Raw genomic sequence first — 14,986 nt, 5'->3', positions numbered from 1 at the left:
CCCCCCCCAAAAAAAGAGCACTGTTGCTCTTACAGAACACCTAAGTCTGATTACTAGAACCCACATGGTAGTTTATAACCATCTGTAACTCTAGGTCCATCCAGGGCGATCTGGTGCCCTCTTCTGACCTCCAAGAGTCCCAGCATGCATGTGGTGCATGTGCATAAATGCAGGCAAAACACTGCTACATAAAATACAAATTAATAAATGTAATTTTTAAAGAACTGTGGATAACACATTTACTGATTTACTATAAAGGAGATTAAACGATACAAATAAACAAATGAAATACACAGGACAATGTCTCTCATATCTCTTCCTCTTGGATATAGGGCAGGACCCCCACTAAAATGGAGGTCTTTGGTACTGGCACACACCTTTAATCCTAGCATCTGGGAGGCAGAGGTAGGCGGATCTCTGAGTCCAAGGCCAGCCTGGTCTACAGAGCAAGTTCCAGGACAGTCAAAGGTACACAGAAAAACCCTGTCTCAGATAGATGAATAGATGATAGACAGACAGACAGATAGATAAAAATAAAAAAAGAAGGTCTTCATATCTACCAGCAGGCAAAACATGTCAGAGTTAGTCTGGAGAGATGGCTGAGCGGTTAAGAGCACTGACTGCTCTTCCAAAGGTCCTGAGTTCAATTCCCAGCAACCACGTGGTGGCTCACAACCATCTGTAATGAGATCTAACGCCCTCTTCTGGTGTGTCTGAAGACAGCTACAGTGTACTTACATATAACAATAAATAAATCTTTAAAAACAAAACATGTCAGAGTTTTATGGCTCCAAGACCGGAACAGCAAGATTAGAACAGAGAGCCAGGGGGTCTTTGGTCTCTGAAGCTTGCTTCTGAACTGACACACCCCAGCAATAGGAAGGGCCATCTTTTATCTTCACCGAGCAGGCAACCAAGGTCCAAATACTTTGATGAGAGATACACTTATAGTTATTTAGGAAATAAGACAGGAACCAAGGATGAAAGCCAGTCTATAAATCATGCTTGTCCGAAAGAGTGTCCTAAAGAAACACTCTATGTCTCATTCCCAGCATTTTCACCAGGATGGGGCATAGGTGGCGATAGTCTGTTGTAAGGCATTGCTGACTGCTTTGTGAGCAGCTCATACTTTGTGAGAGTGATTGACAGAAAGGGGTGCTTTTTCGTGGAGACAGCACCACAATTTATTTGAACACGAATTAGTTGAAATGTGAAGAAACAGCTTAATGGGCAGATCATACAGAACTTTACTTTTTAGTCTGCCATCCCATTTTGAGGGTTTGGGAGACAGGAATATTATTTGTTTGTTTAATTTAGAGACAGGGTCTCACCATGTAGCCATGGGTTGCCTAGAACTCACTATGTAGTCCAGGTTGGTCTCAAACTAACAGAGTCCTGCCTTCCTATGCCTGCACACTCCCCTGCACACTCCTCCCCACCAAGTACTGGGATTAACTGTGTATGTCATGATACCCAGCTATATGTTGAGCTTTTAAAACTATATTGGGAATTTGCATTGTTTTTCCAAATGCAGCGGAAAGCATCTGAAACATATGAAAATTGTATAAAACAATAAACAAGGGACCACTGAGACGTCATCACTTCATAAATGTATTCCAGAGGCTGGCAAGCATGGAGGAGAGGATCGTCCACATTTTTGTTTTTATTTTTTATTTTTTATTTTTGAGACAGGGTTTCTCTGTGTAGCCCTGGCTGTCCTGGAACTCACTCTGTAGACCAGGCTGGCCTCAAACTCAGAAATCCACCTGCCTCTGCCTCCCAAGTGCTGGGATTAAAGGCATGCACCACCACTGCACAGCTGATCCTCTGCATTTTTATTAGACAAGGAGGAGCAAATGAGAGTCACAGAGCCAAGGATGGCCAGCAGCTATTCTGGCAGTAGGTGCTGTTGCTTAGAGCCACTGCCTGATATCTTAGTGTTACCAGGCCGAAACTGCAAACGCATTCACCAGCTAAGAACGACAAACACAGAGACTTCCACGTGGCCCGTGCTATAGATTAATAAAAGCGAAAGCTGCACACTGCCTCCTAATGAGGACAGGAAAACGCTGTTTAAAAACTCAGGTGAGGTGCTTGCTTCAGCAGCACATACTCAACTAACCTGGACCTGTGCAGCTCTCTCAGAGTCAGAACCACCAATCAAAGAGCAAACACGAGCTGCACCTAGGCCTCCCCACACATATGTAGCAGATCCACCTTGACCTTCATGTGGGTCTGGAACAACTAGAGCAGGGGCTATGCCAAAAGCTTTTGCCTGGGCTACCTTGCCTGGCCTCAGTGGGAGAGACTAAGTGCCAGGGTAGGGGGGATACAGAGGGGATCTCTGCCCACTCACAGGAGAAGGGAAGGGGGTGACAGGGACGGGGGCAGTGAGCAAGAGGTAATGTGAATAAGTAAAAATGAATTACATTTTAAAAAAACCTAAGGTGGGGCTCAGGGAATGTCTCTGCTGTTTGTACATACACTGTGTCTTTCACATGTATTCACACACTTTAAATTTAAAGACAGTATGAAATATACAAAAGATCAAGTTCAGAACAGGCAGAACTGATACTGTTGAGTGTCCGTGTGATGAACTGAAGGAGAAACAGGGCCATAGGGAGCAGGGCTGGTCAGGAGGAAGGCACTGTGACCAGTGTGTGTTTTATAGTCAGCCCCGCAACTGTGTGGGCTTCCTGAGCGCCTAATGATACAAACCGGGAAGGGTAGCCTGCAGCAGGGTCGGCGCCTGTGCTGGCAGCGATGAAGAACCAATGGGACTTACTAATGAACTGTTTCTTCCTGTTCTTGGTGATAGTTCATAAGCCAGAAAAGGTGTCATGGACGGAAGCAGCCGGTGTGGTCCGGGACGGAGTCCGAGCCTGCACAGCTCTGTATTATCTTTCTCAGCTCTCTCCTGGAAAGTCTGTGCTGATCATGGACGGGGCAAGTGTGAGTCCCAGTTGATTCTGTTTAAAAAAAAATTTAGTCCAATATACTGTAAACATAGGAACTGTAGAGAAGTTGTCTGCAGGTGTCCTTCTTTGTAGTTAAATGGTTAGATTTCTCTCCCATCCTCGCATTTTATCCTTGAAGACAGCTTTTATAATTAGCACGTACAAGTTAGACTTGGTGTGGCTGCTGGTGACTGCTCTGAATCCACCAGGAAGTTCAAAAGCAAGGCAAGACTTTTTGTTTTCTCTTGTTTGTTTTTGAGACAGGGTTTCTCTGTATAGCCCTGGCTGTCCTGGAACTCACTCTGTAGACCAGGCTGGCCTCGAACTCAGAAATCCGCCTGCCTCTGCCTCCCAAGTGCTGGGATTAAGGGTGTGCGCCACCACTGCCCGGCTCTTTTGGTTTTTTCAACAGTGATGATCACCCCAAAGCGTCCCAGCTAGGCCGTTTTATTCATTACTGTTACTCTGAGTGAGACAGTCCGTGAGCCTGTAGGGTCATCCTGAAACCTCTACAGAGTCTGAGCTCTAGCCCCATGCTCATGCTTAGCTAGTAAGAGCTGTGGCATCCATCAGACAGATTACAGAGGCCCAGACTGGGCTCATGTGAAGTATTTTACATGTCACAGAAAAAACCCTTAAGATGCTACATGCATGACTCATTTTTAAAAATGGAGCTGGAGAGATGGCTCAGTGGTTAAGAACATTGACTGCTCTTCTAGAGGTCCTGAGTTCAATTCCCAGCAACTACATGGTGGCTCACAACCATCTGTAAAGGGATTCTATGCCCTCTTCTGGTGTGTCTGAAGATTGCAACAGTGTACTCACATACACAAAATAAGTAAATCTTTAAAAAAAAAAATGGTGCAACCAGTCTGGTTGTGCACGCCTTTGATCCCAGTACTCAGGAGGCAGACAGATCTCTGAGTTCGAGACCATCCCGGTCTAGAGAGTGAGTTCCAGGACAGCCAGGGCTACATAGTGAGACCCTGTCTCAGGAAAAAAAAAAGGTGCAAAACAGGGTAAAATCGTGGTTTTTTTTTTAAGGTTTATTTATTTATTTTATGTATATGATTACACTGTAGCTGTATTCAGACGCTCCAGAAGAGGGCATCAGATCCCTTTACAGATGATTGTGAGCCAACATGTAGATGCTGGGAATTGAACTCAAGACCTCTGGAAGAGCAGTCAGTACTGAGCCATCTCTCCAGCTCACATGAATTTATTTTTTTAACAGGTTGTTGATGAACGCTACATTCCTGGGGTTTAGCATTAATTCTGGGCTGACATTACCACCAGGAGAGAATTTTCCTGGTTCCTTAGTTCTCACCAAGGACTCAGAGACAGAGCTCTTGAAGTGTTGTGATCATTGAAGCAGAATAACTAGATTCTCATCCATGCTGTGTAGCTGGCTTTGACCAATGATTCTATTATGGGCCACTGTTTTCCACAGACATGTTTCTGAGCACGGCCCTCCATCCTTGGACTTATTATGTATGATTAGTCTGACCTCGCACTTAGGAAGGAATCAACAAGATGATTTCCCTGCTAAATTGGAGCAAATTATTTCTTTTTTCTATTATGTAATGTTTTAAAATATATTAAAATAACACTAAAGAATTACATGTGTTAAATGGTCTATGAAGTGAATTAGGTGTGCTCTCTCACATGTATCTGTTGATACGTGTTTCCACACAGGCATTTGGCACAATAGCTATTCAGCTAGCACACCACAGAGGAGCCAAGGTGATCGCAACAGCCCACAGCCTGGAGGACAAGCAGCATCTGGAAAGGCTTAGGCCTTCTCTAGGTGAGTTACATGTTACAGCACTCGATACACACCATTTAAAACATGAACTCTCTGTTTGTTTGTTTTTTTTTTTCAAGACAGGGTTTCTCTGTGTAGCCCTGGCTGTCCTGGAACTCACTCTGTGTAGTCCAGGCTGGCCTCAAACTCAGAAATCCGCCTGCCTCTGCCTCCCAAGTGCTGGGACTAAGGGTGTGCGCCACCACTGCCCGGCTAAAACATGAAATCTTACAGGGAAATCAAAACCTGCACTGGTAGCTAGGCATGATGTCTCTTGCCTGTAGTCTGAACACTTAGCAGGAAAGTCAGGAGAATCATGAGTTCAAGGCCAGCCTAAGGTACCATTGAGATCCTTTTCCAAAAAAGAAAGAAGGAAAGGAAGGAAGGAAGGGAGGGAGGAAGGAAGGAAGATAATTTACACTCGTAAAACCAAGTACAGAATCCCAAATAAGAATTAGCATATGTGCTAAGCCCAGATTTCCTTAGGTGCTACTGTTCATTCCTAAAGTTTCTTGTTACCGGTATTCGTGCACTTGGTCTACATGATGATGGCAATCAAGTGCTACCACTGAGCTACAGCTTCAGCCCCTATTTAAGATTCTAAATCTACATTTTTTTTTTACATCTTCTGTTTTTTCTTCCTTGTCCTATTATTGCCAACTTAACCAAGTTTGAACTAAGTCAACTTTAACACAATTTAAAAACACAGGCTGTCTCTATTTCAGCTGTCAATCAATACTGTTACACCGCTTTGTATACTTCTCAGCCATGAACACTGCCTGCCTTGTGCAGAATGCTGAGCGGCAGGCCCATGTACACATACACACAGGCTGAAAAGATACAGCTGAAATGTGCAGGTCATGGTGGAGGCTGGGAAGCTCTCGAAAAGGTTGAACAGAAAAGAAAAGTATTGAGAATAGTGAACAATAGAACAAGAGAAGTCTGGAACGAAGAAAGTAACAGAGCCAACCAAGTAGAGCATAAGGGAAGGGCAGTCAGGAACAGTCATGTTAAATGTGACTTTAAGCTCCTGGCAACCAACAGTGCTTTCAGAGACTTTAACTAGCTTCTTCTAGATACAACTGAGCAGTGGTGGCACAGGCCTTCAATCCCAGGATAAGGGAGGCAGAAGCACGTGGATCTCTGAGTTCAAGGACAGCCTGGTCTACAGAGTGAGTTCAAGGACAGCCTGGTCTACGGAGTGAGTTCAAGGACAGCCTGGTCTACAGAGTGAGTTCAAGGACAGCCTGGTCTACGGAGTGAGTTCAAGGACAGCCTGGTCTACGGAGTGAGTTCAAGGAGGAGTGAGTTCAAGGACAGCCTGGTCTATGGAGTGAGTTCAAGGACAGCCAATGCTGTTACAAAGGGAAACACTGTCTGGAAAAACCAAAAAGAAAAAAGAAAAAGGAAAGAAGGAAGGAAGAAAGAAAGAGAGAAAAGATATAAACAAGACAAAGTTAAGACTTTAAGCTAGCCCCAAGTTATTTCTGTTGCTGCTTTCTGCATCTAACAAAGATAAACAGAAATAAAATCAAGGAAATAATATAAAATAATATAAAATAGAAACTGGAGATTGGGGGCAGGGAGATGGTACAGTGGGTAAAGCAGTCACCACTCAAACATGAAAACCAGAGTTCAATCCCCAGAATCCATCTGGAGTCAGCACTCAGGAGGTAGAAGCTGGATGGGATCCCTGGGGGAAGCTGGCTAGATCAGTCAGCCCGAATGACAAGTCACAGATATGGAAACCTACCTCAATAAGGACAGAAGTGGCCAGGCAGTGGTGGCGCACGCCTTTAATCCCAGCACTTGGGAGGCAGAGGCAGGTGGATTTCTATACAGAACCCTGTCTGGAAAAACCAAAAAAAAAAAAAAAGGTACAGAAGTGGATGGCCCAATGAGATGGCCAGTGCGTAGAGGCACCAAATGCCTTCCCTGAGGCCCACATGGTGGGAAGAGAAAAATGATTGCCACAAGTTGTCCTCTGTGCCTCATGTGCAAACATACATACATAAAACATACATGCAAATTTGCACACATGCACACAATGAATGTAATACAAAACAGTGGGTTTTTTTGTTTATTTTGTTTACTGCAGAACAGTTGAGGATCATGTCCACTGTAGGCTTTGGGCCTCCATCCTCAAGTGCATATGTGAACATGCTCACCCATAAACATTTACAAACTTTCATATACACACAAAGAAAACAGAATGGAGGTATCATTTGTAGTTCAGCGATAGAATCCTACCTATCATGCATGAAGCCCTGGGTTTACTCTCAGGCGTGGAAAGATGGAGAGAGTTTAGAACACAGGTAGATAGCTAAACTGTATGCCTGTTGGCTGATTCTGCCCCTCCAGGATTGCCCAGCACCTTTGTGTAAAGTTTTTTTTTCTTTTTTTTTCTTTTCAAGACAGAGTTTCTCTGTGTAGCCTTAGCTGTCCTAGAACTCACTCTGTAGACCAGGCTGGCCTCAAACTCAGGAATCCATCTGCCTCTGCCTCCCAAGTGCTGGGATTAAAGGTGTGCACCACCACCACCGGGTTTGTGTAGTTTTTGTTTAAGATTTATTTTTATATGTGTGTATGTATGCCACATGTGTGCGGGTACTGGCAGAGTCCAAAACAGGGAACCAGATCCGCTAGAGCTGGAGTTTCAGACAGTTGAGAATTGTGTGACAACGGCACCAGGAACCTGGGAACTGATCTCAGGTCCTTTGGAAATGCATTAAGTCCAGCGTGTGAGCTATCTCTGCAGCCCCTGCTTCTGCACTCACCCTGCAGCCCTGCTTCTGCACTCACCCTGCACCCCTGCAGCCCTGCTTCTGCACTCACCCTGTACCTCTGCACCCCTGCAGCCCCTGCTTCTGCACTCACCCTGCACCCCTGCAGCCCCTGCTTCTGCACTCATCCTATACCTCTACAGCCCTGCTTCTGCACTCACCCTGCATCCCTGCACCCCTGCAGCCCTGCTTCTGCACTCACCCTGTACCCCTGCACCCCTGCAGCCCTGCTTCTGCACTCACCCTGTACCCCTCCACCCCTGCAGCCCTGCAGCCCCTGCTTCTGCACGCTCACCCTGTACCTCTGCTGCTGCACACTCACCCTGCACTCTGCAGCCCTGCTTCTTCACTCTCACTCTGCACCCCATCCTTGCCCTATCTCACCACCAAGAGTCACAGATTGCTGTTAGACTGTGCCTGTAGTCTGAACAGCTGTGACAAACATTGTCCTCATCAAGGTGCTAAAAACAAAATGAAATACAATTATATCCTCATTGGTTCAAATTCTGAGAAATTTTTCAATTCTCAGAATAGTTCTATTATACTATTAATATAATTCATTTTTCTATTGCTATAATTCTTTCAAGAGCTAAGGACATAGCTCCATAGTAGACTGCTTTTTTGCATTTGATAAGGTCCATGGTTTATCCACGTCCTTCACCTAGCACCACTGACACAAAAAAAGTGTCCATGCATGTGTGTGTGTGTGTGTGTTGTGTGCATGCATGTGTGTGCATGTGCCCATATGCAATTAGTGCAGCCAATTAAAATTACCTTGATTTTCTCCTATCTCTACCAAAACCAATGCCATTCCTTTTCCTCACATTCAGGGCTGTTCTCCACTCCAGGGAGCTAGAGGAGCCAGGGGAGGTAGTTTTCATGATTGAGAAGGGATGAAATGACGAGTGCCACAGTGTAGACACAGGGTGCATCTCTAGTGCCTGGGGCTGGCCGAATGTCCTGCGTTCACAGACAGCTGACTGTCATAGGCCAGATTCGGGTGAGATGTGCATGCTTTCAGCCTAGGGAATATGCTAACCCGTTCCTTTAAACTGCACCTTACAGTTCAAGATTGAATTCCTTAAAACAGTTTAAGTAGAATTGACTTTTTCCTTTTAATATTTGTTTAAACTTACTAGCTTTTCTTTCCTTTTCCCCCCGATCTGTTTGTGTTGATCTCAAAGCAAACAGTACAATTGTTTGATTTCCTATCCTTTACAGCCCGTGTGATTGATGTGTCTAATGGGAAAGTCCATGTTGCTGAAAGCTGTTTGGAGGAAACAGGTGGCCTGGGAGTAGATATTGTCATAGATACAGGAGGTGGGTACCTGAGAACTGACAGATGCAGGAGGTGGGTACCTGAGAACTGAGTAGCCTGTGTGATGTTTTTAGTTAGATAAATTGAAGAAAAGGTTTAACTAGGAACTAATTATTACTGCATTCATAAAATCGGATGTTTAAGGATTTGTTTTTAATTAAATTTAATTCACCTATTTAAAGTCTAACTTCTTCCCTCATTCTCATCCTCAACCCTGTTCCTCTGGAAGAGGGAGCACACATTTTAAGCCTTAGGCACTGAAGCTTACACAGAACAGGGGAATCCCTGTGAGCAAACCTATCATCAGGATCAGTCTCCACAGTGGGTGCCTAATACTACATGCCTGCCCAGCATTTCCTAGGCACGGGTACTGCATGGCATGGCTGCCCTCTAGTGGATGGCTGGCCTCTGTACTGCCTATTGAGGAAAACAAGTTAGTTTGTTCCCTTCTCTTTCGTGAGCTTTTACATTTAACTTGTATCTGTCTCACACCTAGTCTGTGCACATGCGGGCAGCACTACTCCTGAAGGATCATCGTGATGAGCCAACACAACTATTGTACTTATATTTTATTGTACTGTGGCCATCGGGTGTGGTCCTTCCTGATCTTTGTTTTCCAGGATTTGAAACTGAAGTATAAAATCAGTGGAGTGAATGCTGAACTTCAATGTGATCGCTTTCCAAATGTGGCTTCAGTGTGTGTGACTGGTGGTTTAATGAGAGAGCATTCCATCCCATTGTATTAAGCTGTGCTGGTTAGAATATCATGAGAAATACCTTGCTTGCTTCCAAATAAAAATTTATTTTGCATTTAATTGTAATTAAGTCTAGAGTACATTTTGGTATAGCATAAAGCCAACTAAGTTTTCCTTTTACAAAGAAAAGTGTTCCCTGCTATAAAACAGACTGATAATAAAATAAAATGTCAGATTTTATAAGATATCTTTTTTCTCTTTTTTTAATTATTCATTTGTAAGTGAGATTATATAGTAAAGATGATGAACCAGCTGTAAAATTACAACTGCCACATAAGCATGACATCATCACACTTCTTGGTGTTGGAGGCCATTGGGTAACCACAGAAGAAAACCTTCAGGTATTATCAGAAATAACAAAGCCTTGCTATTGCACCAAGGGAATGTCATTAGCAAAGAACAGCATGAGTTCTAATTACACCCTGTGTTTAAAAGAATGTAGCTTCTTTTCTATGTTAGGTATGTACTAGTCAAATTCTATCAGGCAGGGAAGTCGTTCAGTTAGAATGAACTGCAGTTGTATCTACTTAATTGCACATAGTGACATCTGGATTTTTAAACTGTATTTCAAATTACACTTTTATCTTTGTGTGCATGTGTATATGCAAGGGAGGCCAGAGGTAAACATCTGGTCTCTCCCTCTATTCTCCACCCTATCTTTTGAGAGAGGCTCTCTCACTTAGCCTGGAGCTTGCCAGTTTGGCTAGACTGGCTGGCACCAAGACCCAAGTATCCTCCTGTCTCTGCCTCTCTAGCACTGGGATGACAGCTGTGTTGCTGCACCTGGCCTTTTACATCTGGGATGACAGCTGTGCTGCTGCACCTGCCCTTTCACTGGGTACAAGCATCTGACCTTGGGTCCTTGTATCTGTGCAACAAGCACATTGGTAGCTTGAGTCAGTTCCCAGACCCTAAAAATTTTCTTTCCACTAACCTCATAACTGTAATGAAATATTTATAAATAATATTATCATAATTTTATAACCCAAATTGATATTCCTATATGTTTGTATAGATGAATTACCTCCCAAGGTTATATATATATTATTATTTTTTTTTTTTTGGTTTTTCGAGACAGGGTTTCTCTGTGTAGCCCTGGCTGTCCTGGAACTCACTTTGTAGACCAGGCTGGCCTCGAACTCAGAAATCCACCTGCCTCTGCCTCCCAAGTGCTGGGATTAAAGGCGTGCGCCACCACTGCCCGGCGTTCCAAGGTTATATTTTTGAACAGAATTCTAATTGAATGTTTATATCATAGCTAATATATAAGTACTATAATAATACCCGTAATCTATATAGTACCCGTCCAGACAAAGGTGTGTGATAGTAGTGGGCTGAGGGCACACAGAGAAGTTGCTACACACATTACCCTCTACTGTTTTACCCCCTGGATTCCAGATTGGCCCTGCAACTGCCCTGTCCTAGCTATTTCATCATGGCATAGAGAAGAAAACCTAAGCGTAGCTAATGGCTGTTTAAGCTTGGAGCAAGTTTTTGTGCTTTCTACAATGTTGAATTTTTACTAAAGACTTTCTAGTCTAAGCCTCTTGGTGCTGTTCAACTTAATAGTAGTTGTTTTGTCTTTGTCTCTTCCATCAAAGTTGGATCCTCCCGATAGCCATTGCCTTTTCCTCAAGGGAGCAACTGTGGCTTTCCTTAATGATGAAGTTTGGAATTTGTCAAATGCACAACAGGGAAAATATCTTTATATCCTTTTTTCTACTGATTTGAATTGCTAGCTTTGAATTGCCTTGTGCTCATAAATTCTTTCAATGTAACACTAAGGAATTATAATTAGCTGTGAGCTTTCCTTGACTTTGTCTGACAGTGTGGCATGTATCTTGCATTCATTTAAACAGTAAGCCTATGAGGTCTGAGTAATGTGGTTCCATTTCATAGGTGAAAAGACTGATGTTTACAGAGGCTGCTACTGTGTGCCCAATGGTACAGGAGCAAGAGACAGAATCATAATCATACACCAGGGTCTAACTCCTTCTGAATGGGAGGTAAATAATGAGGTAGAAAACTTTCTTTTGCTTTTACCCCACATTACATGATACCTTAATTGGTAGCATACTTAACTTTTATGTTGGTACCATTGCATAAAATATTCCAAAATGTTTACAGTTTAATTTTATAAGTATCATAATGGAAATTTTTTTAGAAATTTATTTATTCATTCATCTATTTATTTATGTGTATGTGTCTGTGTATAGGTCTATGCCTGCATGTTGTCTGTGTACCTAGTGTTCAAGGAGACCAAGAGAGGGGTATCAGGTCCCTGGAAACTAGAGTTACAGACACTTAGGGCTCACAGGAGTGCTGGGAACCAAGCCTGGGTCCTCTTCAAATACAGCAAGTGATCTTACCAATGAGCCATCTCTCCACACCTTCTTATATTTATTTTTTTCTTAATATGGATATAATATTGATTACTAGTAACATAGTATGCCAGTTACATTTTTGTTGCTACGACAAACGGCATGACCAAAAGCAGTTTATGGAAGGGTTCAGTTTATGGAAGAGTTCAATCTGCCCTACAGTCCATGATGGCTGCGAAGCCTTGTCATCAGGGTAGGAACCTGGGTTAACACACCCTTATCCACACACCTGAAGCAGAGAGAGAGTGATCAGTGAGCCATCCAATCCTGCACCCAGTGAAGCACCTCCTCCAACAACAAAGACGGGCCTTCTAAAGGCTCCCTAACTCCTCTAACACCCACTGGGACCAAGTCTCCAGACACAAGAACCAGTGCAGAACATTTCCATTAAAACTATCACAAATAGCCGGGCGGTGGTGGCACATGCCTTTAATCCCAGCACTTGGGAGCCAGAAGCAGGCGGATTTCTGAGTTCGAGGCCAGCCTGGTCTACAGAGTGAGTTCCAGGACAGCCAGGCCTATACAGGGAAACCCTGTATCGAAAAACCAAAAACCAAACCAAACCAAACCAAACAAACAAAAAACTATCACAAATAGATGCAGATTACCAAGCTTTTTTCTCATTTCTGAAACAAATAAAAGAATTTAGGCAAATTGAACCTTTTATCAACTGAATTAATTGATGTTTACTCCCTGTGAGAGCTGAAATGCTGAATACCTTGCCTAATGCGCTCCTCTGATCAGCTCCAGTGCTGGCTCCTCTGATCAGCTCCAGTGCTGGCTCCTCTGATCAGCTCCAGTGCTGGCTCCTCTGATCAGCCCCAGTGCTGGCTTGCTGTTCTTGCCACTCATCTTCTGGAGCTTGAGTTCCTGTCATACCTCAGTTATTGCAAATTATTCCTGTGTTCTAGAAGTGAGTGACAGTTTGAGTCGCTGGGGTACCACTTTGAATTTAAAAGTGCAAAGCTTTATGAAAAGAAAATGGAGTCCTGCCCAGCATCTTGAATGGTTTATTTAATCCCCTCTCTGCTAAGTTGAACCTTAACAAGCCTTCCATTTACGCATCTTAAAAGACGTGATGGAGAAGTTATCAGCTGGTATTTTCAGGTATGCTAAAACAAACAAAAAACTAAATCATGTTTCAATTCTCAAAGAGATAAAGTGGGTGTTTGTATTTACTCCAGCTTTATGATAGCTGTTTTTTTCATGTTTCTCAAAATGTATCTGGTGTGTACCAGTGAGGTATCCCACAGGTAAAAGATCTTGTGACTTTTCTCCCCTCAATTCTGTTATATGTCTCACCTTTCTCCTTTCTTCGTCCCTCTTGCCAAAGAATTTGAAATAATTCGTAGCTTGACAAGAGGAAGAAAATACCCTGGTTGTTCAAATTGGGTTTTTATATAAATTTTAAAGTAAGAATTAGATAAAGGGACAGAGTAGTATATTTTTTCTTTCAAAACTTAAACACTTTTAGTCCAGTGTTGTGGTACACATCTGTATTCACAGCACTTGGAAGGAAGGCTAAGAAAGGAGTCATGAGTTCTAGGCCACATTGGGCTAGCTAACAAGACAAACCCTGTCTTTAAAAAGAAAGAAAAAAGGGAAATTACTACTATTTTAAGCCACAGAAATATTAATGAATGAGTTTATAATTTTTGTTTGGATTTTTCTTTTTAAGATAGCTATCTAGCTCAGACCGGCTGACCAGGAACTCACAGAGATTCACCTGCCTCTGTCTCTCCAGTGCTGGTATTAAAGGCACACACCACCATCAAGCTGTTTGTATTATTTTAAGGAAAATAATCAAATGTATGGTCAGCTGCATCCTGCATGACCTCCTCATCTGTGCCTGTGCCTGACATTTCTAATCATTTTTCCTCCTCAGACCTCTACTTGACGAACCCATTCCACTGTATGAGGCAAAAGTTTCCATGGAAGTTGTTCAGAAAAATCAAGAAAGAAAAAAGCAAGTTGTTCAATTTTAATTTTCTTTCCCAGACCTCTGTTGGATGCATCCACACCAGTATATGAAGCCAGTTTTCTTTGGAAATTGTTGAGAAAAATCAAGGAAGACAAAACAAGATTTTCTATTTTTAAGCCTGTTTTCCTGCCACAATAAGATGTTTGGTTATTTGACATATTTGAAAAATACTTCCAAAATTAATGTGCAAACAATCCAAATAATTTTAACATCTAAAGGGGACATTCCAAAAGTTTCTTTTTGTTATTGTATCTATACACTTTTCCTCTGCTATAAAATTCTTTCCATTAAGAAAACTGCTTTCAGCAAAAGCTACACTGTTCTGTCAATACATGTCACAAGCTTTTGCTATACCGTTAAAACGTAATTTGATTTTGTATCAACTTCATTCTCAACACCTTCCTTAACAAACCTTTGATGCCATTATTTTAGCATTTGTATTTTCCGACTTCAAAGTATCTAATCCATTAGCATTTAAAAATTGTTTTTAAATATCCATTCACTCTGAATTTCTCCGAGATCATTACAGGATCATAGTACCTGGTCCTGTAGTAGTGGCGTGGCATTTGCATAGAGGGCTGGGGTGGTCGGGGACAAGATTGGAAGAGTTGGCCTGAGGCTAGCCTGAAGCTGCCGGACATTCCACCCTCGTGGGTACTGTGTTGAGCTCGGGCCCATCCACCATCTCTCGCAGAAAGATATTGCGGCTTCTCCCGGAGAGAAGTAACTGCCCATCACCACAACTCAATGTGTTGCTTGCTGTGCATTCATGCTCGGTACCCGGAGCTGACACTATGCCCGCTGCCGAGCTGGCACTGTTAATCCCTTTCCGGGCCCTACGGGTTGCTGCGCGCTGGCGAAGTGTTCTCAGCGACGCCCGGCTTCGCAGCAGAAAGGGCGCCCCCACTGCGCGCGCCCGGCCGGAAGCGGCCACCAGGAAATCTGTTGGGCGGGGCGGCACGACCTGGCACGCATGCTCCGTCCGGGCGGGCCGCGGCGGGGCGGGG

At 43.3% G+C, this 14,986-nt stretch overlaps 1 protein-coding gene across 5 annotated transcripts in view; it reads left to right on the top strand.

Moving 5' to 3' along the window:
• Cryzl1 (crystallin zeta like 1) overlaps positions 1-14,474 on the top strand; it is a 39,895-nt gene extending 25,421 nt beyond the window's left edge. Inside the window, exons 7-13 of one of the 5 annotated variants that reach the window (XM_031364413.1) lie at positions 2,819-2,952; positions 4,653-4,764; positions 8,766-8,864; positions 9,840-9,958; positions 11,219-11,324; positions 13,060-13,105; positions 13,884-14,474. In XM_031364413.1, coding sequence (XP_031220273.1) covers positions 2,819-2,952; positions 4,653-4,764; positions 8,766-8,864; positions 9,840-9,958; positions 11,219-11,324; positions 13,060-13,105; positions 13,884-13,983 — 716 coding nt within the window. In that variant the 3' untranslated portion in view covers positions 13,984-14,474. Of the gene's footprint in view, positions 1-2,818; positions 2,953-4,652; positions 4,765-8,765; positions 8,865-9,482; positions 9,805-9,839; positions 9,959-11,218; positions 11,325-11,443; positions 11,636-13,059; positions 13,106-13,883 lie in introns of those variants that run through there. The other 4 variants (XM_031364415.1, XM_031364416.1, XM_031364414.1 and 1 more) reach the window with 4 other exon arrangements.
• The last annotated feature ends 512 nt before the right edge of the window (positions 14,475-14,986 follow it).

The sequence above is a fragment of the Mastomys coucha genome, unplaced genomic scaffold (assembly GCF_008632895.1).
Source record: "Mastomys coucha isolate ucsf_1 unplaced genomic scaffold, UCSF_Mcou_1 pScaffold12, whole genome shotgun sequence".
In the NCBI taxonomy this organism is placed as follows: Eukaryota; Metazoa; Chordata; class Mammalia; order Rodentia; family Muridae; genus Mastomys; species Mastomys coucha.
The sequence above is the reverse complement of the archived record's forward strand: the minus strand, read 5'-3'. Positions and strand labels throughout refer to the sequence as shown.